The sequence below is a fragment of the Paralichthys olivaceus genome, chromosome 13, assembly GCF_024713975.1.
Source record: "Paralichthys olivaceus isolate ysfri-2021 chromosome 13, ASM2471397v2, whole genome shotgun sequence".
NCBI classification, from domain to species: domain Eukaryota; kingdom Metazoa; phylum Chordata; class Actinopteri; order Pleuronectiformes; family Paralichthyidae; genus Paralichthys; species Paralichthys olivaceus.
In genome coordinates this window covers 5301456-5329438 of record NC_091105.1, presented here as the reverse complement: position 1 = coordinate 5329438, position 27983 = coordinate 5301456, and the positions used below count along the sequence as shown (strand labels likewise).

The window sequence follows — 27983 nt, the reverse complement described above, 5'->3', positions numbered from 1 at the left end:
TAGAGTTCTTTTTTTTTTTTTTTTTTGCCGTGACATGCCTACAGTCTTCAGGAGGTTAGGGAGCGTGGATCGATTCCTGTACAGACAAACCTTCACTTCCTTCTGAAATATGCTCGAGAGAAACGTAGGACATTAAAACTTCTTTTAAAAAGCCATTAAAAATTGGAAGAATGCTAAAAGGTGAGCGTTAGATCTGATATATTAAATCTCCAGTGGTAGAAGGATGATGATGATGATGAGTGTTAGATGTTACATCTGAGGAATCTACTTCAACATCAGACTGATCGAGGTAAAACAACAGATATGTGACGTGTGACTGAACTCAGACGGAGAATCAAGCGTGATGACTGACATCAAAAACACCTGTGCTGCACCGCCGCCTGTCGCACACTCATCCGACACACGAAGGTCAGAACTACGTTATAGAGCGAGGAATCTTGCGAGTCCACGTAAATTCCCTCCACGGCCACAGCTCGAGGCCGCAGTGGTTTGCAAAGTGACTGAATACATCCAGCTTTAACCTGCAGCTCAACAAACATGCGTCAGTGCCCCTGAAATTAAAACGCACTTTGTTAAAAAAGAGAGATAAAAATGCACCAAGTGAAAAGATCTGACGTAAAATCAGGCAAAAATACTTTCGACTCACTAAATGTTTGGATTTTCAAGAGGCAGAAAGAAAGAACTCAAGTTCTGTTTGTGAAAGAGGAAAGTGGACTGAAGTAGTTTGATTTGAATCATTTAGATCTGAAGGACCAGCACGAAAAGTTGTAAAATGATAAAAAAGTAAAATTGACATCTGTGAAATCATTAAGAAAGAAAAGACACTAAGGTAAAAATGACATTGTCTGACCAACAGTCCAGACCTTTGGTAATGCATAGTTCTTTCCTGAATGTCTCACACTAACCATCATTAACTGTCAGCGGCTGCTGTTCGAAGCCCGTCTAAAAAAATAAAGAGCAATGACGATAACAAACTAACGGCTCTTTTTCTTCAGCTTGTAGTTTCTGCTTTGTACAGCTTCAGCAGTTTTGGCTTGTTTGGTTTTTCTGGACCAAAGAGATAATCTAGAGCAGAGCGGTGAAGCGGCCCCCCTCTCCTCTGACCACGCAGCCTGATCCCTCCGCAGCCGCTCTGCCGCTTCAGGGCAGGAAGGGTTCGTCCTCGTCTTCGTCCGCGCTGGGACCCGGGTCACTGAGGCACCTCGTCAGCTTCTGCGGGTCTCTGGACCCGTCCCCCTCGGCCGGCTTGTTAGGTCCCCTCTGCCCGTGGGGAGGCTTCATCATCAGGCCCTGCTCCTCCTCCTCCTCCTGTTGCTGCTTGGCCCGTCTGAACTCATCCATTACATTGACAGAGTCTGGAGACTGAGGGGAGGCCAGGTCTACCTGGATGGTCGGCACGCTGTCCGACACTTGCTTCATGCTGTAGGCCTCGGGGTCTATAGGCCGGACAGGGACACAATATCAGGGAATTCGCTTTAATACGGATTTAAAAAATCATTCAGTCATTCCATCAGTGTGCGAGAACATATGGAGTAAAGGGACGTGGAAATAAATAAATAAGGTCAAGAAAGCTCCGCTGCACAGCAGACGACAGGAGGCTTTCAAAGACCTTTCCACAAATCTAACAATACAACAAACACAAAGGTCACAATCCTTTATGAAGCAATAACTCCACAAAACACAAACTGAAGTTCCCCACATGTAACATGCTGTTAACAGCAGGACTCTTTACTCCTCGGCTGTGATTAATCACCTGAATGTGGCTTTGTCAATCACGTCATGGTTCACAATTATCATTAGTAATGAATAATTAATGGTTGTTAACAGGGAGGGTAATTGGAGCATGCATGTTAGGAGTGCTGCTGGGTTATCACTCGAAATGAACATTCTCTACGCTCGCTCGCTACCTACCTGCACCGACTGTGGTCCCTTTCTGCTGCTGAGCAGGAGTGAAATCAGTATCTCTCCCTAAAAATGAAACCACACACTGGTTTACACGCCGGCCGTTAAGAGCAAACACGTTTCCATCGGTGGGGAAATATCTGTTGCCGCAGCGGTGGAGATCAGCAGCTGCCTTCCTGCAGCGTTTAGTGAATTCTGCTTTGTGAGCCTCGCACAATATTATGACCGATCCTCGTGGGTCCCATCAGCGACACTGTGAATTCCTCCCGTCGGGTGGCGTGGTGCCTGACAGTAAAATGCGGGTGGATATTGAGTGTTTTTGCGTTTGGCTGAGACGGATGTGTTTACCTGAGGACAGTCTGGCTCGACGCATTGTCGGGGAATCTGGAGGAGCCGCGGGCACCGTCAGGTAGTTATTCATCTCCTTTATCTGGGAAAACACAAGGACACGGTTTGTTTACGGAATGACTGCTCTGTTCCACAATGAAACTTCCATAATTGTTTTCTAGCAAAATGAACAGAAGTTCAGATGATAGAAAAATGAGAAAAAATTACTGTTGTGCCTCATTCCCTTGTTTTGGAATCACAGCAGCCAAAATTAAAGAGTTCAGCAGTTCTCCATTAATCAACATCTTAAACTAACTTCATTAGAATTATGCGCCGCTTTCTTGGCCTCTCAGAATTTCTCTTGAGGCCGCGGGGGCTTCAAGCACTTTCGATTTAAACAAAACAATCTATTTTCATTATGTAATTACAGGCTGATGAAATGGAAATTTGTGGTTGGGCCCCTCGACCGAGCAAATAAATCATCTCCCGTTTGTGTCACAAAAATGAATTTAGGAGACTGGAGGTAGGACTGGATCAAATCATAGTTTTGCCTCAATCATTTAGCTGCTGGAGGTTCGTTATGAAAGGAGAAGAGCCGCTCTTCATCTGTGGGCGGTTCAGAGTCGTCTGTGCTTCTCAGGTGTGAACACAAAAACAGCCACAAGTCGTACCTTCTTCTCCAGCTCAATCATCTTCTGCTTCTTGATGAGTAAGTCACTGAATCCATCTTCAAATGGATCGGCCATCAGAGTGTGTCTGTTGTAGGAGCGCAGCTGAGAAAGAAAAGACAATTTAATGGGGAAATAATAAAAGTTGAAATTTATGAAACCTGCAGAAGAAATAGACAAAAAATACTTCTACTACAGCGAAATGAGTCGTCACAAGAGAACCAAACCTGAACCAGTGTCAATCAATGTGAACAAAGTGCTTTTCTGTGTCTCTCAGTGTTTCTCTCACGTTTGTATGAGTCGATGTATGAGCAGAGCTGCTGATTATCGAACCACAACACAGTCAATACATTAAGCAATAATACAGGGGTCATCTATACAAATCAGTGCTGTGATGAAAACAACTGGTAACACAAGATGATATATCTTCAGCTGAGAAAACTTTGTGTCTTCATATCGCAGCGTGTTACCCTCTGTCGTGTCTTCTGAAGGTTGCTCCTCAGGATCTTCCTGATCTCCTCCTCCCTGCCTTTAGTCAGCTGTGGCAGAGCTCTCTCTGCAGACTTGGCAGGAGGAGGCTTCTTGGGCTGAATGTTCCTGAGGAACACAAAAAGGAAATGCATCTGAGTTTTAATCTCGCGGGTCAGAGGAAACTACATTTCATCCCTGTCGCTTGTTGCTTTTTGCGACAGCACACAGTTTGTTAGTTTCTGTTTTGACGATCAAAACTCTGACAGTTTGGTATCTGTGAGGTGAAAAGTCCTTTTTTACGAGTTTCATTTGTCTGACAGGTCTGATCTCGTCTGTCTTTGGTCTGAGTGCAGCAGAGTGTAAAGGTCCTGTGATCAAACTGGTAACAGAGGGGCTGTACATGAATGTCTGGGTCAGTTACTCTGATATTTTCCAGAACTTTTCCTGCCTGTGAGCCATGATGACAAGATTCAAGAGCTTTTGTCACAAACCCATGAGATATAAAATTCTTCATACCTGTGGATAAAAATCTTCCTTAAAAAGAGAACCTAACATATTTACTTAAAAGGAAACTAAAATGTCACCATCAAGCTCCAGGAAGCTGCACAGCTCACTGGATGATTCTGTGACCTCTTTTACATTGTGATGTATAAAATATGGATTATAGCTATTTTGGTTTTCTGATGTGATCACTCTAGACAAAGCAACTCAACACTCACTGCATGGAGACGGTGGAGGGAATAGCAGCAGGCAGCTTGACTCCCCCGCCGCTCTCCACCAGCTCAATGGCCTGTTTAAACTCCATCTTGTGATAGAAGGCGATGAGCTGTGGCTCCTTGGAGCGTTCGCCGGCAATCAGGCACTTCTTCACATACTTCTTGTTGAAGCGGTTCAGTCTGAGCAGAGGAGACGAGCAGCAGATGAAAACACAGACCAGAGGTTATACAGAGACACGGGACGGCTGGAATAATTATCTGATCATGACAGAAAATATATTGATGATCAATCAATTAACTAATGATATGAGCCAATTGGACATTTCTTCAAAGTTTCAGAATCAAAGATTTTCTTGCATCTCTTGATTTAATTAAAGACATAACTTTGAGCTTGGGTAATTTTTAATGAGGATTTGTCAACATGTTTCACATTGAGCGATCAAACAGATGATGACTTTTAATGCAAAATCCATACTTGTCCTTCCAGTGGTGGTGTCCATAGTGTCCACAGATGTCCTCAATTCCAGTCAGGAGGTGGTCGAGGAACTGGGGATGAATAAGAAAAGAGAAAATGATCTTTAAAGCTGCAGAACTGGGATCAGATCAGACTCTGAAACTGGTCCCTGAGACGTGTTTTGAATTGTTTTATAGCAAAGCAAGAGAACGGTCGTGTCTCTCAGTGCAAACTTAGATCTGAAATACCCGACGTTCCAGAGCCCACGTTACAGCTGCTGTAGTGGAATGTCATTAAAAATCAATAACTGAGTCTCACAATGTTTTCAAATCATCACTACGCACAGTTTACAACTTGTAGACAAAATGAGTTTTTTTTTAATGAATAAACTTCATCCAAACTTGACGATATTAACATTATTAGCAGTGACTCTGCTACTGCACGTTATCTATTACCATTCGTCAAAGTCACATCACCCTCCCTGGACAGACAACCGACATCATTATCATCGACAACAGGTTTTAAAAACGGAGAGCGTCTGTTGCTCTCGCTGCTGCTGCCGGGTCCGCGGGTCGCCCTGGTGCTCTGACTAAGCCTGACAGCCTGACAGGCAGCGTTGCTATGGGAACAAGTCATTAAGTGGAGCCGCAGAATTTACTTGTGCTTATTCAGAAGTGACTGATTAACATAAAGACTCTCCAGCACTGCAGGGGTCGGGTGAAACAGCAGCTACTGTATGAAGCGTCTCTGTGAAGGTGTTGTAGGGGTGAGAAAAATAATGAATACACATCTATATATATATTGAGATACATTCTGTACTAGTCATAGTATCTATCTATATATCTATATATATCTATATATATGCTGCACATATACATGGGCTTAAACTTAAACTTCTAATCAAATGTTTGATAGACAATTGTTTTTACACATTATGCAGAAAACACATATTATTACATTTCTTTTTATCATCGGGTTGTGTTTTCCTTTTTTGCAGTAATGTTGTGATAGACTATACGAGATTGTCCCACAATGCAGTGCAAAAAGCATTTATCTCCTGTGCTGTGATACCGTGATCATTCTGAGGAACAGAACTGTATTTATGTTGTTTTTCTATCACCACCTCTAATACAAACAGACTAACGTATCTTTAAAAAGCTGTTTGAATGGATCCTCAGCAGATGGAGTATGTGACTTCGCTGCTTGTCTAAATAAATGAATGAATGAATCACAAACTACATGACAGACGACTGGGTAGCACAACATCTGAGGCCCAGTAGGACTCCGTACTCAAGCAGCTCTGTTGACTCTGACCACTGGTGTTTTACAGAGGAGGAGAAAAAACCCTTTGGACAAACTTCTCTTCCAGCCTGGAGCACTGGAGACTCACCACAAAGCCCCAGAGACGCTGTCTGTGGTTATTTGTGTGTAGTTATGCACTGTGACCGTGTCCATGTGTCTTCCTATCTGAGCTGTGTTAAAGGAGGATGGACCAGGGTCAATCATGAATTTGGTGTTAAAAGGGTTTGAATTTAAAGAATTGAGCAACAAAATTCAGAATGATGTGTATTTTAAATTTCTAGTCATTTGCGTTCTGTGTTTCAAACCTGAGCATTGCTAAAAGCACCATATGAACAAAAAGTATTATTTTCATTATTATGAGGTGAAGTACCACCACACAGCCAGTAGGTGGTAGCAGCATTCAAAATTTTATCATCTGAATGGCCTCAGAGCAAAATTACAACAAACATCAAAACGTTACTGTTTGTGTGGAAACTGATAACAACGGTTATATCATTGATGAAATCATTGAAGCTGAGTAAATAGAGATGACTCATTAACAAAAGGTTGGTCACTAAAAGAGGAAGAATTTATGAATATTTCCTTTGACACATTAATAATTTCCTGTGGTTCCAACCATTTCAAGCTATTCTGACATTTCATTGATTACCTGCACACACAAACATTCTAAACCATCAGGAAATCATCGGCTTGAGGCGATGAAGGCCGACGATGTGCTGATTTTACCTGGGTGTGGATTTCCTCATTAATCGTGCGCTTGGCCTCCTGTTTCTTCTTCACTGCCAGCAGCTCCACCAGGGGTTTGATGGTCATGCCCTGCAAGAGGAGTGAGAGGAACAAAACATGATTCACTGTGAACACTTCCTGACCTCAGCGAAAAGCAGAAATAGCCTCTCCTCAACCAGTCGAAGCAAGAGTGGAGTATACGAACGCCACATGTGGGCTTTGAAATATGTTTCTGAATTATACTTGTGATGTTTTTGTGTCAGAGTGATCGGTCGTCTCTATGACACTGATCAGGTCACATCTGGATCACAATGCAGACAAGGACCTGGAGTATAAACCTTGATGTGTCACAAGTCACATCTTTCAAGTTTTGCAACATCTGATTAACAAAACCTGCAGATTTTCACACAGCGTTTCACAAAAAACTGTCGTCTCTGATGCAAATCTCTCGTCACTGTAGAGGATGACAACTCCTTCTAGTAGTAAATTGTGTTAAAGAATAGTTATTCTTTGTTCCGTTGTTCCATGGACATTCATCTGTGAAGTATTAGGGACATAGAGCAGTTTAAGATTATCTACAGAAATCCTGACCTGCTAAAACTATGAAGTTGTTTATGTGCGACGCATTGTCAGTGACAGTAGAGTTATCATTCTAATAAGTCACCTAGTACTGTGATTACATTCTGAAGAGTGTGATCGTACACACAACACAAGTGTACGCACCATATGTGTGTTCCTCTGAATGTGGTTGTAATTTTACACCGGAACACTTTTGTTAAACCTGTCAAACCTGTGTTCAAACTATAAAACCCAGAGTTCAAATTCCCCTTTCCTCCTTTCTTTTTGACACAAACACAGATTTTCAGATAATTGAAGAAGCTAAAATGTGTCTCCATCTTGAAACCATTATATCTTTACGAGAAATGTCTCGACGTTTAATCCCATCGTCTATTTTTGGACATTTATCAAGAGGATTAAGAAAAATGCAAAATGACTGAACCTAAAGGCTTGAGCATATCATTTTGCTTTTAAATAGATTAAACTGGGCATCTGGTTAAGTGTAATATCTTAAAGTGAGTAACAGAAGATTTCTGCTCTTTCTGCCAGCAGACAATGAACTTGCACTTCTGTCACCTCGTGTTGATTCCAAATAAACCACACAAACCTGGATATTAAATGTATTCCTTCACCCTAAACAAGTAGAAATGTCATATATGATGGTTATTCCTAATGTTCAGGTGGCACTTTAAGCCAACAGGTTAAATTTTAAAAATGTCATAATGAGGGAACGAGGTAAATGAATAATTCAAAATCCTTTCCTCGAATTCTTTGCAGGAAAAATCTGAAGTATAGACGAGAGATTTATGCTCAGTGTGAATTTAATTCTTCTGCGCTTGTGATAATGTTCGTTTCACATTAACACAACATATTAACACAGTCTCTCTTTTACCAAATTGTCAACCTCAGCTTACCCACCTAACCTGACTCACGTGGCACTTGTCAATAAATTAATTATACTTAAAATAGTTTGAGTAATCAATGAGATATTAAACTAGAAATCATAAGTTGTACTGTAACTATTACTGCATCCCACTCTCAATCCCAGTCTCACCTGCACAGTTATACTTTAAAGGTGGAGTGGGTGTCTACCTTCTATCTGCCTCAGCATCAGGCTGCCAGTGCTCAGTCGAGTGCCATGAATAAAACATTGTTTCTAATCCAGCCTCAGAGTACGGGGCACGTCTCAGGGTTTTATTTTAGCTGCTGCCATTCTGGGTCCAATTCACGTCCAACAAGATTTCTGCAGTTTTTCCCGACAGCCTTGTTTATCTGAGCGGATGCAGTGCACAGTGCTTACGTACACAATCACTTCCTGTGTGGCTTTGACTTGCCTTCATGTTAAGGTTGTTGTATGTTGTCTTAAGGCAAAGAACAAACTGAACCGGAAGGTCATCTTCCCCTAGAACACATTTTGTATTCTTTCTGCACGTTTTGATTTGTGTGTGTATTAAGCTCACCTTCCTGTCAGCGTGCTTTAAAGTGGTTTCATGAAATTTGATTTTAAAAGCCCAGCTGCAGATGTTTACTTCGAGAGCGAAAAAAACAGTAAGAAAACATGAACACTTGAGGTTGAGGGGCTGACGCATCATGAGGACGAGACTTTACTGTAATATGACGTTCTTCCTATAAATATATATGAAAAACTGATTTAATCTTTAAATCTCAGCTTGTCCAGTAGGAACAAGATTCATTGTTCTGATCTACACTGGTTTTGTTTTTGTTATTATTGGGTGAGCGACAGAAAATGTATATAAAATCCACATTGTTTTTGTATGAGTGCAGAGGACAATGTGCAATGTTTAATTCAATGGAGGTGACGAGTAGAAGCTCACAGAAAAGTTTAAATAGGTTTAACAAAAACTAAATTAATTGCCTACGACAAGGCAACAACTTAAAGAAGGCTACAACGCAGGAAACCAGGCCTTAAAAACAGGACGGCCTGTACATGGTAGTCGCACCTGTACGAAGACTGTGAAGAAGATAACGGTGATGATGGCCGTGAGGAACATCTCTCTCATGGGGAAGAGATCCTTGTCCAGCAGGAAGCCAAGGGAGAAGGCGATGGCCCCTCGCAGGCCACCGTACGCTATAATGAACTGGTCCTTGGTCGTTAGCTTGACAATGCGGAACTTGTTGATGAAGTAGGTCAAGCCAACCACACCTGGGAAGGAAGACACACAATCAGAAACTGAGGTTGGGTTTGTGTCATGTACGTTTACATCTGTAATAGATGCAGGTCAAACAGCATTCTTTCCAACAGTAAATAATTAAGTAGATGCGCCTCAGTGTATTTTTCCTTATCTCTCATTTGTTCTCAATGGGCCATGCTCCATTACAGTGAAAACCAAACCTGCTTTATTCACCCCAAAAACATTTGGCTCCATGAGTATGGATTGTTGACTCTTTTTTTTTTTAATCAATCTGCACGTGGCCGACATGGTTTTATATTAACGAGCTAAGTTTATCTTTAAGAAAAGCGTATCGCAGTGATACAAATGGAAACTAACTGCTGACTGGACAGTCAAGTATTTAAAACTAAATAATACTTTAAAAAATAATCAGCAGTTAAACATGTGATTTTTTTTTCTGTAAATAATCCAAATCCTGCAAAAACATTTAAATGGTAATTTAGCCGACAAGACAATTTAAATTATTTTCCATTACTGAGAAAACTATTTAGTCGCAGGATTTTGTAGGAACGTTTGCTGAAACCCTCATCAGCTCCTGAAGCGAAGGATGTTAAATAAATTCATGACTGAAAACATAATTTCACTTTCAGCCTCTCTCTCCTAAACAATAGCAGTAACTGTCACATGACAAATGTTCAGCAGAACTTGTGACAGCCTGAAGTCAACATTAAAATCCTGTTGGCTGTTTGCTCACACACCTGCTGTGTGCAATGAAGCAGTGATTCTGGCCACAGCTCCCAGTTCCCTTTTTTAAAAAACAAGGTCTTCTTACAAACATAAAAAACCTTGTGGTTTAAAATAAAATGAATTGAAAAAAAAATTGTACCTTAATCTCCTATGCAATTTAACTTGTGTGTTTTTGATTAGCATATAAACTCTATGGATGAATATGAATCTGCTCTCATAATGAATATAATCTCAAGAACCCACAACATTGCAAGTTTACAACACTTCCTCAGCTGCTTGTTAACACCTATTTCCGCTTTATGTTAATTCACAAGCACGGAGCCATGATAGAGCAGTGGAGCTGACCTATGACCCGTGCCACCAGACACAGGATGACGGTGACAGTGACGAAGGTCCAGTTCCACAAATGGGGTCCGTCCACCGTGGCTACGCCCAGAAAGATGAAGATTAGCGTCTCACTGACGCTGCTCCACATTTTCAGGAAGTACTTAATGGTGGTGTGGGACTTGTGGGATATGTTCGCTTCCACGTAGGGCCGCATCACTGCTCCACACGCTATCAACCTGGAAGGAGGCAAAGAGGCAAATGTGGGCTCAGTTTATAGAATTAGATATTTTACTAGTTTACTTCTTTCCAAATTTGTTGTTCTTGTTACAAAAGCTAAGATGTGTTATCCAAACTGAATAAATGTCATCTGATAATGGGAACATGTGACACAGACAAACATGTCACCATCCCTGTCTGGTGACCACTTCTCTATTCCTTTCTTGTGTCATGCAGTGGAGACAACAAACGTGATCCGAGTTAGATAAACCGCAACAGCTGCTCAGCGGTCACAACATTCTTCTTCCATGTGAATATTGGTTCGGCCTAAAGGGCTTTAGAGAGACGATAAAAGGAATTCGCAGCAACAATCCAACTTCTAACACATGATACGCAATAACGCAAATCCACCGAGACAAATCCAGTTTTTGATGTGAGAGGCAATATAACAGCCACAGGCACCGGGGAAAAGATTGTCCTTGAAAGTGCAGATCCATCGGCCCTGACACACGAGGGGAGACTCAGTATATTATCACCTCCTCCATCCAACATCAATAACACCTTGCTACGTAAAATAGAGGGGGATTGATGAGTGCTGGAGGAGCTGATGAGAAATGGCCCCTCAGAGAATGTTGAGATGCCAGTAAATTTAGGTTCGGTTTAGATGACACTGGATGAGATTAATTCATTAGACCCCTGGTTACCCGGAGTGCAATCCAACATGATGTACAGCTGACTTACTGTCATAGACGCGGAGCTGGAATGGATTTTCCCTGCAATGGCAAGGTTGTCTATAGACCTGACATTTAGTCCCAGATGGAAGAAAAACATATTTACTAGAATTTGCACCTTGCAGCTGCAGGATGCAAACAGAAGATGCAGTTTAGATTCATGTCTTTCTAGATTCATATTATTTCTGTAGTGCAGAACGCTATGATGGTGCAATGAAGTTGACCTTTGACCTACTGGATGTCTTATTGTCAGTCTTACTGATCCCATTTACTTAAGAGACATTTATTGATGGCATATGCCCATAAACTTACGCCATGATGCCAGAGAGGTGGAACATCTCCGCCGACAGGTAGGCCATGTAGCTGTACACAAAGACAAAAAGTGGCTCGATGACACGTGTGTGGGAGGTGAAGCGCGAGGTGAAGGCAGCCAGGAAGCCGTAGATAGCCCCCACTAGAATGCCACCCAACGCAACCACCAGGAAGGAGATGATTCCAAGGAAGCCATCCATCACCGTCACTGTACCGACGGCTGTGTACTCCTCAAAAAGGTGGTATAGTACCTAGGAGGGGGAGGAATGGAAAAAGAGAAGAGGGAGGGAGAGAATGAGGGTGAATAACAACAACACTATTCACTATGTAACTCTATTGATTCTCTGATTAATTCAAAAGAGGAAGATGGTATAAAGTCATGAGTCATGATGGACATTTTTGAAAATAGATTTGACCTCTGGTGTTGTTACACAGTCAATCACAAATCTAAAGCCAAAGGTTCCAAAACATTTGACATCATTACAAAGTCAAGCGGAATGAAGCCTTGACTTGACATCACTCTGTGTTGCAGGGATATTATTTCTTTTAAAATTAGTTTTGTAGGAAACCAAAATCGGTTGGTCAATTCAAACCCTTGTTAGCCGGCAGAGTTTACCTGTGCCAAATGGATAAAAAAGATGCTCTGAGTCCTGTACCAAGCATTTGCTAAGCATTTCACTATAATGCCAGGCCATGCAGATCGGCTGCCAAGTGCTCCTCAGCTGATGAATGAGCTCTGGCTCTCACTGCAGTCAATGACAAAGTCCAGCTCAGTGTAAATGTGCACTGAGGCTAAACTCGTAGTTCAACACATGACCTTGAAACAATGGCCTTTGAGAAATGACTTCTGAAAATATCTGGCACAATCTCCGGTGCAGGAATGATTTGTGCCAGTCAGAAAACACCAGACTTTAAAAAGAAAGTTGGTGACTCAGGCAGCGACGATGTGAGTAATTTTGTTACAGTATTTGAACAGGTCAGATAACAGCTGGTGTTCCGCGTAAGCTGAGAATAACTAGGAGGGGCCAGACTAGTCAGATGATCATGTGCTATCTGTTTGCAGATTAAATCTTACAATGAATTCAATGCCCCATAGCGTGATCTGTATACATCACCCACTGACAGAGGTTTTAGCTTTGTCACAGTCTGCTGAGCAAAAGTTTGAATTTGTCTGAGCAAGAAGTCTTTCGGGGTGAAAAGGTTCAGGAATGACTTGATGAATGATGCTCTACAATGTTTATGGTTTCTCTGGACAGCAGAGTTGCTACTGCACCTAATTATGGCTGCAGTACTGACACAGGAGCTTCTGAGAGGTACAAGCAAAACTGTATCTGTGCTATCATTTAGATTCCTGACAGTCTTCACTGGAGAACAGATAAATCAATAAATGCATTCCCTCATAACAAATGGCAGCGCCAACCACACTGCACTCTGTTTCTTTATCCGGTCGCTCACCACAGTGACGGCATCGTTCAGCAGTGACTCCCCAAACACCAGGATGTGCAGCAGTTCGTTGATGTGGATCTCCTCAAACACAGCGAGCACAGCGACAGGATCCACAGCTGAGATGATGGAGCCGAACAGCAGGCAAGGCAGCAGCTCTAGGTTGTAGGGGTTCGACGGGTTGTTTGGCTGGATCTGAAACACAGCGTACAGGAGGCCCCCGATGAAGAAGGCATTCCACAAGGTCCCCACCACAGCGAACATCAGGATGGTGCCCATGTTCTCCATGAAAGGGCGGATGGGCAGGAAGTAGCCGGCATCCAGGATGATGGGCGGCAGCAGGCAGAGGAAGAACAATTTTGAGTCCAGCACTGGTGGGACCTCCTCTCCAGCCACTTTGATGAGCCCCCCCACCAGCAGGCCCACCACAATCAACAGGCAGCTTTCTGGCACAATGTTGGACAGACGAGGAATCAGGTGGAACCCTGGGAGAATGGAGGGAATGGAGAGATAAGATACAATTAACACAGCAGAGTTCATTGCTTCAGGCTGAAACTTAACTGGAAATCTTTCTTCCAATCTGTTTTCTTACTTTTAAAAATGGAAACAGTGCAAAAAGCAATCTGAAAAATCATTACAGGAGCAACCAGCTGTGACATACTACACTTCGGTGAACATCAGCAACCCCCTAGACGACAAATTAAAAACTTCTGCTTTATGTGTAGTGTCCGCTCTGATGGTAGACTGCCCTCTCAGGAAAGTAAAACACTACTGTGTGTACAAAGTGTACAAATCAATGCAAGAAAGTTTTTGTGAAGGTTAAGTTAAGGTTATGCGAGAAAAATGCATAGATTTCTGTGTTGGCGATGCAGCGTGTCGATGCTTGTCTGCCCCCATTTGCCTATTTCAACAACCACCTGTCTGTAACACAAACAAACACATGACCTCTATGTGTAACCACATGGAAAAAATCTGATCTAAATAAAGTCAAGGCCGCAATTTATTTGGCCCACGCCCACATTCAGGAAACAAGACTTAAAAAAACCCAAAGTGGTGAGACACTTTTTCAGCTTTAGTTTAAGCGTTTAAACAAAGCGTTTATATAATAATCAATTTTTTAAAGGAGTTCCACTTAATTGAAATAACCTTTTGCAATTATTCGCCAACGCCGGAGGCTGCACAGTTCAGAAGTCACACAGAACAAGCAGCTCTGCAGTGAGACTGTCAATGTCAATAGACGTCTCCCTGACAAATGATAAAAGCTGTTCCAAAGCCTGTGTTTTTGACTACAGAAGGCAGGCCTAGGTTATATGTTACAACAAACACGGTCACCTTGCGTACCATAAATAAATGGAAGGGGAATTTAATTTTGCAGCTGGCACTGAACCAGGAGATGACATGATGCATTAACACTGACATGCAAACACAACACAGAAATATGAACCAGGTAAGGTTACATGCTCTCATGCTGGCAAAACAACCTCACAGGGGGTAGATTATATGAAACTGTATATCATGGTGAAATATAATCTGGAAGCACTGCAAACTTGACTGGTACCCAGTAGAGTGCACAACTAAGGCCCGGCAGTTCCCTGCACCAAATGCACCATGTATCGTTCCAAAACTATTGAGGATACATACAAACCTTAGCTTCCCTACTGAATCTAGATGATCTCAGCTACACATTGGTGCGAGTTGCAGGTTTCAAGGTTCCCAGTTTATTTGTTTACATTCATACTTCAAGTTATGTTAGATTTATAAAACCGGTATCACTTTTATTCATACCCAGGACAATGTTTTATATTCTGTGTGTGTTTATGGAAACAGAGGGACTGACATGGTAACTGAGCCACAACAACAAGCTGTTTTACACATCCGCCCGAAGCTACAGCTATTACATGGAAATACGTCGTCCGCACAGCCCAGCATTTTTATACCCAAACGGAAATATTCATCTTAAATGTCAATGCGGCTGTAAGAGTATACATAAAAGCACCCACAGAAGCACATGACACGCTGTCAATCACCACCACAGACACTGTGTTAAAGCTCTTCAGAGAGAATGGACAGAGCTGTGGCAGAAGCAGCGTTTTGCACCATAACCACAGGGTTTACAAAGAGGGGAGGGGCAGGCCCAGGCCTCCTCCAGTTAGCTTACATTTACACAATCAGAGGTGGAACAGCTTATTAATATTCCCTCATTAGCACATATCACAGCTCATTATGTAAAGGACGAGACTGAGTAAATAAGAATTAGAAATAAATAGAGCTGGAATCATATTTACACTTGAACACAATGGAACCGGCTTCGTCTGCAAAGTAAGTTAAGCAACTGATATTCTCTTTGGGGAAACCCGACATCAAAGGTGGGGGTGGGGTGGGGTGTTTACACTTGGGCACTTAAAGACAACACTGTTAGTGTTTCAGCACAGTGCATGTCTGTGAATTATACAGCTGCATGCAGCTGTAGGTCTGCTGCTCTGAGCAAAGACAGTGAGGAAGACTTTGTCCTAAATGGTCGACTGAGGACTAATATCAACTCAATGAGATGTCAGAGCCTAAACTCTTTTTAGGGAAACTTTTTAGACAATGAGCTCCACTCACAACTCTACAGGGGCTTTGAAGCCAGCTGGGTTAACAAAAGAGATTCTGTGATAACTACATTTAGCAGAAACCAGGCTTATCTCGTGAGCAGGAGGTAAATTCCACAGCTAGTTCTTAGACTTTCCAAAGCACAATGTCTCTGCCGAAGAAAGCCTACAGCCGTTTACTGGAGGCTTCCACATGAAATCTAAATTAGCACATTAATGCTTACAACATCTCAACCCCCCTAAGATACTGTTACATAATTAAAAAGCTGTGAGACACCAGCACCAAAGACATCTCTGTTCAGTGTGGGGGGGGGGGGGGGGGGGGGGGGCACCAGATGACACAAGTGGGCCTGCACATTTCCAGGACGCTAATTGATTCCCAAATGAAAAGAAAAGAGATTACAGTGACAGGCTTTCTATAAAAGTGATGGTAGAATGTAATGTAAGACTTGTGAGAGTTAGGGTTAGAGTTTAAAACTTTGTTACTTCCCTGCTTTACTACAAATGCATGTATAGAAAAAGAATGAAGTATAACGCTATTAACAATTTGAGATTAGCAGCAGTTTAACATAGAAGGTTTTCAGAATTGTCCTTAAAGGTAGATGGGCTTGTTCAGCCTGTTGCAACCTCAAAAGCAAGCAGGAAGAAGTGCAAACAAGGCGGTGAGAGAGAGAGAGAGAGAGAGAGAGTGAGAGAGAGAGAAACAAGGTCTGCTGACAATGATTGTTTCATATCTTCAGAGGACTTGTGCTCTACTTTGCTTGGCATATTGTATATTTATGATATCACTATGGTTGGACGATTATACTCAAGGAAAAATGTGCATCCTTTATAAATGCTACTACTCAAAAAAACAGAAGCTCAAGAGGAAAGCAACTGATATTATCTAAGAAATGACTTGGTGTATTTCATCATAAAAGATTAATTATAATTTAAAGCATGTGCGTGGAAGAAATAGCTCTTTCAACTTTATTGAAGTAAAATATTTCAGGAAAGCCTGCAGCAGACAGGGTTTCACAAATTCATGCAGCCAACACTGGTCGTGATCAAGTTACACAAACGTCATCTGCTGTTACTCACTGATGTTAAGTGGCTATAGAGCAGTTTGCCTAAAAGGGAAAGCTCCAGGTCACATGCTGAGCATAAACAAATCTCAAAGGGCTTCCCAACGTTAAAGCTTTAGTAAAAGAAACAAGTATAACTGTCTCCTATGGATGGCTTGGGAAATCAAGTGAGCTATTATTAGAAGACAGTCCTACTATCCCTAATTTAAAGTGTTCTTCCGAGTTCCCATTAATGAACCTGAGCCAAGGTACTTTTGGCTGACAGCTTTCTGTCCTTGAATCTTTATCTATGAATAGGCAACAACCCACTGGCACTTAAAGCTCAAATATGCAATGAAGCAATGGCAGCCATGTGAAGACTGTGGTAGGCCATTTTATTTTAAAAATAACAAAATGGAAACACATTAGCTGAAGTTCTGTTGGTATTTTTCATGGGTTACATGGCAAAGCTGGGGAATAATGCAATAGTATTATTTATCCTCTTTTCATATCACTAGTGCAGTGCCCATTCTAAACATGCCTGTTTGCCTGGCCTGTGGTAATGCTGATTGGAGTTTTCTTTCCAAAACTTTAAGAGTGACCTGGAGTAATTGAGTAAAGACTGATTCAGGACTCTGTCCACACAACCCTGAAGCCCCCGCTGCTGAACAAAGAGCTGTTCACCAATCTATTCAAAATTTGGTGAAGCTCATGATCGACAACGTATGTGGATCGATGGAAGGACATGAATTTGAGTTTTTATCTTTTGCCCAATACTCCAGTGAACACTATATCACTGTGTCGTCACATTGCTCAGCCTAGCAGGAGCTGTGAGATAATACTCAGTGACTCGCAGGAATGTTACTTAATCCTCATGGGAAGGCAACACCTCAGGAAACATTTCTAAACAGTTTTTATGACCAAGTCATTTACAAAAAACCTTCATTAAAAAGATGTGCAGTGTTTCCCTCGATAAAAGGGCAAACAGGTCATGGCTAGATGGACTAAATGTATTTCTGCTGATGCCTCTAGCAGTGGTACTCTCAACACTGGACCCAAGAATGACGCCCTTAATGGCCCATTATCATTCATGGGTGACCGGGAGGGACAAGCATAGACTCTGTGCACGCTGCATAACCAGGAGACAAAAAGACATTTCTGCATCAATACTGACCCTTTGAAATATAAATATATAAGGACAAAAAGGATCAGCGAAGAAAGCCTGAAGGGTCGAAACATAAGTGGTGACGGTTCACACGTTCTTAAGTCTTTCCAGCATGACGCCAATTATGGCTTTCAGTGTTCATCTAGTGTAGAGCCGCACTGCAGGAGATAAGATAGGGGAAAGGAGGGCTAGAGAAGTTCAAAGAATCACTCTTGGCACACATCTCAAGTGTCGCCAAGATTTGTAAGAAGGTGATAAGTGGTAAATGCACTCGCACAGCATGTGCAATATTCTTGAACTATAAGATCAAGTGGTGAATCCTGGCTGCTTGTCAATAACGACAGGTGCTGTGCCCTTGCCTATATGCAGCAAGGTTACTGAAAACCAGTAAAGGGTAACAGGTCTTTCACTCGTGAGCTTGTGTTCCCAGCGTCAGCAGAGCCTGCCACTTATTTATCATCTCAAAACCTGGGAACTGTGTACTGCTGCCAGGTAACTAATTGTACACCGCTGGCAAACCGAAATCTGCTGGATCAAGCAAACACAAAAAGACATAAAAAATATTTAAACAGTGGGTTTTTTTATAAAGAAAGTGACTGGTGATGCATTCATTTGATTGTTTTCCTAGAGACCATGGTGTTTAACTGGCTGACCAGCTTTCCTACACCTTTATGTTCCCACGAGAATCAGGAAACGTTACAGAGCAATGTCGGCCTTGTTCCTGACAACAGAGCTGTGAAAAAGATAAGCTTTTGTGAGCCATTGTTTGATTGTTTGATGCAGACCATTGTGCTCCTCAAGTTGCTTGGGCAAGATTAGCATGGGTTTAAATTATTAATAATGCTGCTGGTGTATGGCATTTCAGTATGACCCACTGTGCAATAACTGCACAAGTACACTGCTGGCTTACACAGGAGATTGCTCACCAGGGTGTGTTTCCAAGTTATAGTGACAGTTGTGATGTCAACACCACTACACCTTATCAACTTACAATAATTCACAAAGCCATCTAGTCAGTGATAGTATCCAATGTCTGTTACAAGCAGGACTGTACACACACCTTCTAGTGATCTGAGTGTGTGAATGGAAAGAAAACGCAGAGAAAATGTTGCTTTAGAAGTAAACAAAAGAAATCAACAAAAGAATGAACATGATAGACACTAGTTCTACCTCAGTGAAGACATGGCCTTTTGTTTCACAAAGATGACAGCAATATTGTAGAAAAGATAGTAAATTATATGAGAGTCCAAGATAATGACATACATAAGAGGTCATTCTTTGAATCACATAGAAGAACAATCGCAAACACCGTGAGTCAGGCTAATCATTGAAATGTCCTTATCTTATGGCACATAAAATGATGATACTGACCCAGTGATGCATGGACAGAACAGACAGCCTTCAAACTAATTCATATTCATTACTGCTTTTATTGCTATTGATGTGGTTGCTCAAGCTACATACTAGATATCGAACGATCTTGCTGAAGGCTAGGCAAAGATTTCTAAGATTAAAAGTACATGAAAAGTTTTCTTTGTCATAACCCTTCAGTGCTAAGTCATAACCTAAATAGTAAACGGAAGATAAGCTGCGTAACGCTTGTGACACATTGACCAAAGCTTTGCCTTAGGTGTGGTTCCCAATGCTGTACCTGGAATCTTCCCGACACAATATAGATAAGCTAAATTGTAAGGCCCATATTCCTTCACAGATTTGCCAGATCTTGTTACTTTGGACTCCACAACAACAAATGCATTCATTAAACTTACCTATAGAGTTGTATATTTTGTTAAAACAAGGTCGGACGTAGAGTCTTATACTGCCAATTCATAATAAATCTGCCCCTTCTGAGACACTGCTTTAATTTTTTACATTCATTAAAAAAGTTAAATACGACTCTTAAGGGACACAAGGATTATACAGGTGATTTGAAGGTTAAGCCAGTAAAACTGATAATATCTCCCTCCTTAGTTATCAGCCATTGTTTACTCTAGATAAGAATTATTTTAAGGTATGGGCAGCTCTCTTAGGGAACAATTGCTATATACAGGATTAAGAGAAAAAGCAGCTGCTATAGTGTAACAGGAAAGTAAAATTCTAAACATGTAATATATGAAACTATAAAACTTCCACAGTCCTGAGAACAAAGCCATTTCTCCTACCTCTATTTTCATTCACAACCTCTACCACAATCTGTGGTTTATGACATATATGACTTAACAGCCGGAAAATCAGTGATGGCACCATTGTATTGTTTTATCCTACATATAAGAATCAAGGTCCAGATTGCAGCCCAACTCTCACATTGACAAAATACAGTTTACACAGATGACAGGATCTTGTGTGTGTGTGTAGATTTAATGGCACACACCTTCTCTTCAAATTGTTTGGGTGGTTATTAATTATACATGGAAGGTGAGACTAACTGGACTTGTTAGACATGTTACAAGGCAGGAGGGGAACACTGGAAACAAGCGGCTTCACAGGCAACAAGGTAATTTAACAGAGGCTTGTCCCACTGCCCGCTAATGTATGACTAGAGAGTAATATCTGAGGTCATATCGAAGGATCAGTCGGAAAGTCAATGCCTGGTGGATGTTTGATAAGAATACTTTACTATGTTGCAGTAAACACATCGATGTTTATAACTGCCGGTGAGCTTTTGTTCATGCTTTAATTTGTTACATATTACTTTCAAAATAAGACTATGGAACAAGGTAATATAGATAATAGCTTGGTGTCATGTATTCTAGCTGATTATAACTGTAACAGATCCTTTCAACTTCATCCTTCTACTGAACAGAGGTCAATGAGGTCAATGAGGAGAAATGGGTTAATATAGAATAGTTATTTCTGTGCTATAATAATCTGCAGCCTAAAAACATGAGCCAAAATACAAGATGACTCATAAATATAAGGACTTAACCAATTACTTTAACAAATAAGGTTAGGTAAAGCCTGACCACCTCATCGATTGGTCAATAAAAATATATATCAGCGATTAAGTTTGCTAGTATGAAAACTTTTATTTTACACAATAAACAACACAGAAAAACATTTCTATTTTATATTTATGATTATTTTTCTAACTCAAGTTCTACATGTTATACTGTTTTCTAAATGTTTTAGCTATTTATGACGTTTATGGTTCCGCTTCAAAATATCAAGCCTAATTTACATTTTTTGGTCATAAGGGTGTAAATAACGACATCTTACGTGATGAATATACTAATATTAATATATCTGCCATTGTATCAGGAATTTTTTTAACTGGCCAATATCGATACTGACATCTGGCACACACATCCATATCGGCTAGGTTCTACTGGGGCAAAATCGAAGTGAAACTACACTCACTGGCTTTTGATTTATATGAAAAGCTTCTGCACAGGATATAATCATTCATGAGAAGTACATGTGTGTGAACAAGGACAGAAAGGCACCATGCACACAGGCAGGGTTGCTTAAGAGGTAAATGGTCTGTGGATGTGCTTTTAGGCCTGTACAATATTGGGTTTATGGGGATGAATAAGAGACAAGGCCATGGCTGAACAGTGTAGCAGTCACATCAAATTACCCACAGCCCATTTTCAGCGGTTGTGAGACAATCAAAGGCTTAAGGTCACCACTGTCTACTGCTGCTGTCAGCTCACACACACTCAATCCAGTCTCAAATCTTTTCTGCCTCCCTTCTCCTTCACACTTTCATAATTCCTCCAACTATCTTGCTGACATCTCTCATTTTCACTCCACGGCCTTGAGCTGTGTCCTCACGTTGATCTACCCGAGCCAGGTGGTCCCTCACTTGAGACACAGGGATTCTTGCCCAGACAGTGAGGCAGTGTCCCCCCTGGCTACACACTGGTGCTCAATCAGGCCCCTGGTATCGCAGGCAACTGACAACCTTCTGGCTCTCAGGAAAAATGCTGCAGAAGAGGACAATGCATGTCTTATGTGGATATACAAGGAAGTACTGACAGGAAAGATCGGACAAAGAGGACATGAGTAAGAGTGAAAAGGAATGGAGAGGGGAGGAGCAACAGAGAAGTCTTATAATGTGGATCAGAGTTGAAAAAAACTAAAGAGGTCCAACTCTAATTTCCCTGTCGCTTTTGAGACATTCATCACGACAGTGTCACAAGGCTTTGGCACAAAACAGAGGGAGGTTTCGTCTACGTTGAAAACTTGCCAGATAGTTGCTCTCCAACATCCACACGGATGCATCGAGCTGCTTAGTCATCACTGTGGTGAGGAGCGAGTGGAGCCCCAAACACAAGAAGCTGACAGATCTGATGAGTAATCTGTGTGACCAGCAATAAAGATTTACGCTGACTTCTTGACCGGGGTGAGATGTTCAGGTCAAACCTAAGTCAGCATGTACCAGTGGGATCGTTGCTTAGTGTGCAGAATGGAGGAACGGTAGGGTGACGCTGTGGTCAGGGATTATCTTGAGACTGTGAAGTGATCAGATTCAATGTGAGCCTGTCAATACGAGGCATGTACTCTGACATGTCACATGCTATCTCTGCTGGGGTTATCTATTATTTCATCACCAGGAATACAGTTGACACACCTTCTATTCAACAAGTGGCTTTGATTCAAAGCCCAGTCTGATAGAAAAATAAACAGACTGTTTGTGTTGGTGTGCAGGCACCTGAGCGACTGGCTGCAAACTTACCTGCAATGTTTTCACCTGAAACCGAGGCCACATCACCTGGAGCTAACTCAGGTGGAGCTAGCATTTCTTGACAGTGCAGGACTGAAATGCAGGATGAAGGACATCCACATGCTACTCACCTAATTTCATTAAAGAAGCCAGGAGCACCCATAATGAGATTTCAAATGGCATCTGTATGTGGTGGTAGTCGATGCTGAGCACAGGGAAAGCCTTCTTGGTGAAATTATGTCCGGCGTCCGCGGTTTTCTCGTTGCCTGGATCTGGCTGGTGGTTGTGATCCGGAGAGCTGGCGGCTCCGAGGGGGAGCACGGATCCCTCCAAGAGCACCAGAACCACCAGCAGGAGCAGCCCCCGCTCCGGTAGCCTCCTCCCGGATCCGGCCGGGCCAAGCGAGCCTGTCCTCGAAGGCATGTTTTCGAGAAAGTAATACTAATATTGAGTTCAAAAGTCCGCTTGGAAACCTAAGCACGTTCGAGGAAGTTGAGTTTCTCACAACTTCGTATTATTTGGTTCGTTAATTAACTCGTCAAATCGCCGAAATGACTTTAGCGGTGGGTTCGGCTAGCTTACACCGAACCTGGAGCCCGTTCTCCGCGGGGACGTAAGCTAGCTTGGATCCGGCTCTGGATCCCGTCGCCAGGTGAACACTCGCACCGACACAGGCCGGAGGAAGAAGACAGGGAGCGGCCGGAGGAGACTTTTTTTTTTTACAATAACGCTGTAAAAGTAAAAGCTTTTCCTTCTCTGTCCATTTTGTTTTCACACACCGGCGTTTCCTAAGTTTGTCCCCCCGCTTCTCTGTCAGTGGCTCTCGGTGTCCGTGGACGATGTCCCTGCTGATGCTGGAGGTAACAGAGGACACAGCGGTATCCACTCCGCGCCTCGCCGAGGACGGGTCCTCTCCGACAGACAGAGAAAGTCGTCCGTGAGGCGGCGGTGCTCCGATACTGACCTTGAGGAGTAGCCGCACGGCTGCCACATCATATTCCCGCCGTGTGTCCTGAGTGTCTCAACTTTTCTCTTTTTTTTACTGTCAGTGTCCGTGTGGATGCGGCATCCCACTCCCCTCAGTAAGTCCCCGGGAGGACAGGAGCTTGGTTGGCGGCCCAGCAGCGCAGAGAGACGGCGGGGTGAGGAGCGGAGGAGACTCTGGGTGTGTTGATGATCCCCGGCTCCGGAGGCTCGTCCCGGGTTGTGAAGCCTCAGCGGGTCGCGCTTCTGTTTAGCTCGGTACAACCTTCAAAACACACACCCTGGGAGGAGGAGGAGAGGAGGAGGAGGAGGAGAGGAGGGGAGGGGAGGGGGAGGCCGACTATAGTGACACCTATAGGAATGGAGGTTTGAGGCGTCTCATGGGGAGAGAATGACAGAAAATCTCCTCAACTGCATCTCCTGAAATACATTTCACCTTCACACATCTGTGCATGGATGGGATGTGTTTACTCTGTGTTGCTAATGACAGTAATCTGATACTGGTCTGGTCTCACAGGGACGCCGTATGCCAGAGAGGTCAGGGACGGTAAAAGGACGCAACCCGGAGAGAGAATGGTAGGTGGTCTGTATTTATATCACGGACGACACATACGAGGGATAACCTCCATCTTGTCCTGTGTTCTAAAATGGGACAGCATAGAACAAAAGGCATAGAGGTAATGATGTCTGATCCACATGTTTTTCTGCCATACAGACCAATAGTCAATCAGATTTACCTTTAGCCTCAGCATACCCTCAAGTTTGTACCAAAACACTTGATGACGCGAAGGCGCACACCTGAGGTGATGTCCCTAACATCCGCTGGTGGTCATGAACAGCTGAAGAAAAGAACTGTCTATTTGCTGCGTGGTCTGTATTTACTTCTGAACATGTAGAACGCCTGAGGATGCAAAAACATTTGTAGTTATTTCTTCCCTCAAGGACACTTTGGGGGACCATTATAAATGCTGGCTGTCATTGAGCCGTCAGCTTTAACATTTTTCACCTTGAATCACTCCGTCCTCCTGCAGATTGTTATTGTTAAGGGAAGCTTGTCCACTGAAAACCTCAGCTATATGTTATTTTACAAAACTGTAAGCAGCCCATCACAGAAGTGTCATCAAATGGATCATCATGGAGCCCTTATAGCCAACCCTGATGATATCAATATGATTATAGAAGCGTGCCTTTGCCTTAATCTCAGATGCCAGAGGACACTGGTTTGCTCCATGATCTGAATACTTATTAAGCTTGATGTGACCCAGCATTATGCAGTGATATTTGCCATGGCAGACTGAGGAGTCAGGGGGTGCATACATTTGCAGAAATCAAGCCTGAATATAAAGCTCAATCTAAATGTTGTTTAAGGACTTTTAGTCTACACTGTCAGAGGTCAGGTTCAGCCTGAATAGGAGAGCAGCAAACAGTGAACACACAAAAAATAATGAAGTTATAAATGCTTATGTTTAAAGATATATATTCTGCACCACACTGTGTTTCTGGTGTGTAGCAGTGGGAGTGGCCTTGGACTTGCATTGTTTGTTCAGTATTATGACTCAACTTTTCCAACATAGTTTCCAGGTACACCTTTCTACATTTATCAACACAGAACTGACCTGATAACAAAAGCATTGATTTGACGCAGGCCTGTTTAACAAGGGTCACTTAGGTCATTGTAGGTTCATGAAAGCAGTAATAATCATTGCTTTCTACAGATCAGGAGTATATAAAACATAGCTTTTACAATTATAGATTAATTGACCAGTTTATTTAAAAAATATATATACTTGAAATTATACTTAGTAGTATTTTCTTAAGGTATTTATCAAGCACTTAATCAGGAACACCATGTACTGGGCTAAGCTAACAAATAGAGGTCCATTTGCTCTCAAACAGCCTCAGTTCTTTGCTGAATGAAGTCCACAAGATACCGGAAACATTCCTTAGAGATTCTGGTTCTCAACATCATTGCATATCTTAATTTCTGAACATTCACGTCCTGTCCTCCTCCCAATGTCCTTTTCTATCACATCCCAAAAGCAATCAATTAGATTCAGATGTGGGAACAGGGGAGACCATCAAATTACTCTCATTGTGTCATATTCTTTGTTACATGGTTGTAGCCATTAGGAGGCTGTGTAAGCTATGGTCATAAAGGAATGGTCAGGGTAAACAACAACACTCAGAGAGGCTTGGCATTCAAAGGATGAATGATTGGTAATAAGGGACCCAAACTGTGCCAGGAAAACATTATCATTGTACTGCTGTCATGAGATTTTCTGATTAGGTAATTGTATAAATTAGCAGAGATGTTAATGGATATTGTCTGTTAAATACATATTCTTGCAGATCAGCTTCTGCCCTTCCACTGATGTTTGTGAGAACAAACCCTGGTTGTACAGTTTGTCTCTGTTACTGTGATGAAACCAGAAATTACAGTAATATATGTTGAGAAGTGCTTATTATTGGAGTCCCCAACAATTAGGCCTCTAACAAGAAATGAACACATTCTCTGATTATAGTTTTGTGCTTGAAAAGCTGTTTTCCCAACTTTTAGACAAAAAATTGACGAGTGAAAACGATAATTGTTCTGAGGCTAAACTGAGAAACAAAACTGGATTAGTTAATGTCTAGTCCATCAGTATTAGTAAGATATGGTTGGCGTTGATAACAGTGCGCTTAACAAAACACACACACACACACACGCACGCACACACACACAGACACACACACAGACACTTAAAGCCGGTCAGAGTTCAGGCGACATGGTGTCTACACTGTTAGTCATTTCTGTGCCTCTCTATGTCTTTATCACTCTTTATGACTGCGAGGCGCTTTATGTTTTACAGCCGTATCGAGCTGTAGAGCTTCATATTTCCACTGCATTAACAAACTGCCCCAAACAGGGGAACACCCCACATCCTCTGTACTGTTGTTACTTTTCTCACTCATAACATTTTTATTCTTATATTTCTGCTCTAATGTTGTGTGATCTTTAACCTTCCTATCGTTTGGTGATCAACTTTGGGGCTCGCAGGATAAATTTAACAACAATTTGCCATAACTTCAAAAAGGATAAAACAATTGTTTAAATTTAGAATAACAAAACAAAAATAAAGAAAATATGTGATTAATGTTCAGATTTGAGTTGTTCCCACGTGACCCCTGAGTTGATTTTAGCAGATTAGCATCAGTTGCAGTTGGTCACATTACAGCATCACAGGAAACTGCAACGTGTGCATGTAAGTGTGCTCTCTATCCTTTATGTTCCTCAACAATAATGGGGGGTTATAGGGGGTGGGAGGGTAATGGTCTGGGAACCCTGGATGTAAACCATACCAAGAAAGACAAATATGGGGTTGTACCCAGTCAACTTCACGTTGGAACACAAATCCATAACCTTTACTTTACACCGTCAGCTCTGTTGTGATTCAGCTGTGATGCCAAGAACTTTCTGCAGATTTCTACTTAATGATTCCAAATGTCATTAAATCCTTGGAGAAGATAATTGGAGGCATGTTTCTGTGGTTAGTGGATATGAGGTAAATTATTCAGGATGCCGCTGGCCTGACGTATTTTCTGTTAAAACTACTTACACCAAATAGACTGTGGGCATCGAGGCCACATGAACTGAATGCCCTTTGGGTTCAGAGCTGTAAACCATTCTGCATCCTACAACCGAAGCCAGAAATTCAGATTTGATCAAAGATAAATTGTACCCTCCTAAAATAAATCCCCCGGCTGGAGAAAGGCGCAGCATGTGGAAATCTTTGTATTCATCAAAGATCAGGGGGAAAACTATTTTTATTGAACTGTAGTAACCAAGCCTGCAGTCCAAATCCTATTTTCTTTTGCTTCTGGGAGGTGTTCTATCAAATTCCTGAAGCTAAAGAAAGCACAATGATAGAAGTCAATTTTCTCTCTTTCTCAAACTGTGCAATTACACATGTTCAGAACATAAAACTCTACGGGCTCAAACCCCAAAACACTTTTTGTTGGGTTTGAAGTTTTCTGCTTTTATCTGCAGGAGCTGTGTCACAGAGTCTATTTCACACAAACCACTCACTGTGGAGCAAAACAAGTTTATCCTTGGCAAGTGACACTTGAAATTACAATAAAAAGATGGTTCAAAGTTTTATTATATCCACTTGATTCATTTGTTAAAAGTGAATCTAATATTCAAAACCTGTTGAGCACACGGATTCACATTTATTTATTCACACAAACAGAACACATACAAAGGTAAAACAGGCTACACTGAGCCTTCAATGTGAAGCAACATACACCAATCATACACCAACGTTAAATTGTAAAAGGATTGTATTTAGATTTATATTATTAGATAATATATTATGATGTTATATCAACCACTTAAAATATTTTACAGCAGAAGACACATTCACCCATTCACACAAATTAATACAGTGCTTCTATACACTCCTATTAGACACGTGGACGACGCTCTCTACATCGACTACATTTATAGAGCTGTTTGTTTTTCC

The 27983-nt window shown here is 41.9% G+C and overlaps 1 protein-coding gene across 2 annotated transcripts; it reads right to left on the bottom strand.

Annotated features, from left to right (window-relative positions):
• Positions 1-5: 5 nt before the first annotated feature.
• Positions 6-23787, bottom strand: slc9a1a (solute carrier family 9 member A1a). 2 transcript variants are annotated; one of them, XM_020093404.2, is made up of 13 exons: positions 22629-23754; positions 13045-13517; positions 11590-11840; positions 10349-10566; positions 9086-9288; positions 6567-6656; positions 4560-4630; positions 4088-4264; positions 3368-3494; positions 2901-3002; positions 2251-2332; positions 1912-1968; positions 6-1436 (listed from the first exon to the last, which is right to left on the bottom strand). In XM_020093404.2, exons 1-13 carry the CDS (start codon positions 22918-22920, stop codon positions 1141-1143), a joined length of 2439 nt encoding a protein of 812 aa, XP_019948963.2. In that variant the 5' UTR covers positions 22921-23754; the 3' UTR covers positions 6-1140. The 2 variants fall into 2 exon arrangements, with proteins under 2 accessions (XP_019948963.2, XP_019948965.2); XM_020093406.2 differs by lacking the exon at positions 1912-1968 and having other exon boundaries at positions 22629-23787.
• Positions 23788-27983: the final 4196 nt, after the last annotated feature.

Coding starts and splice junctions, on each gene's coding strand:
- slc9a1a (XM_020093404.2), bottom strand. CDS start 22,920: ATGCCTTCGAGGACAGGCTCGCTTGGCCCGGCCGGATCCGGGAGGAGG. Junction 4,265..4,559: donor CACCACCACTGGAAGGACAA/GTATGGATTTTG, acceptor TCCTCTGCTCAG/ACTGAACCGCTTCAACAAGA. Junction 3,003..3,367: donor TTCAGAAGACACGACAGAGG/GTAACACGCTGC, acceptor TTTCTTTCTCAG/CTGCGCTCCTACAACAGACA.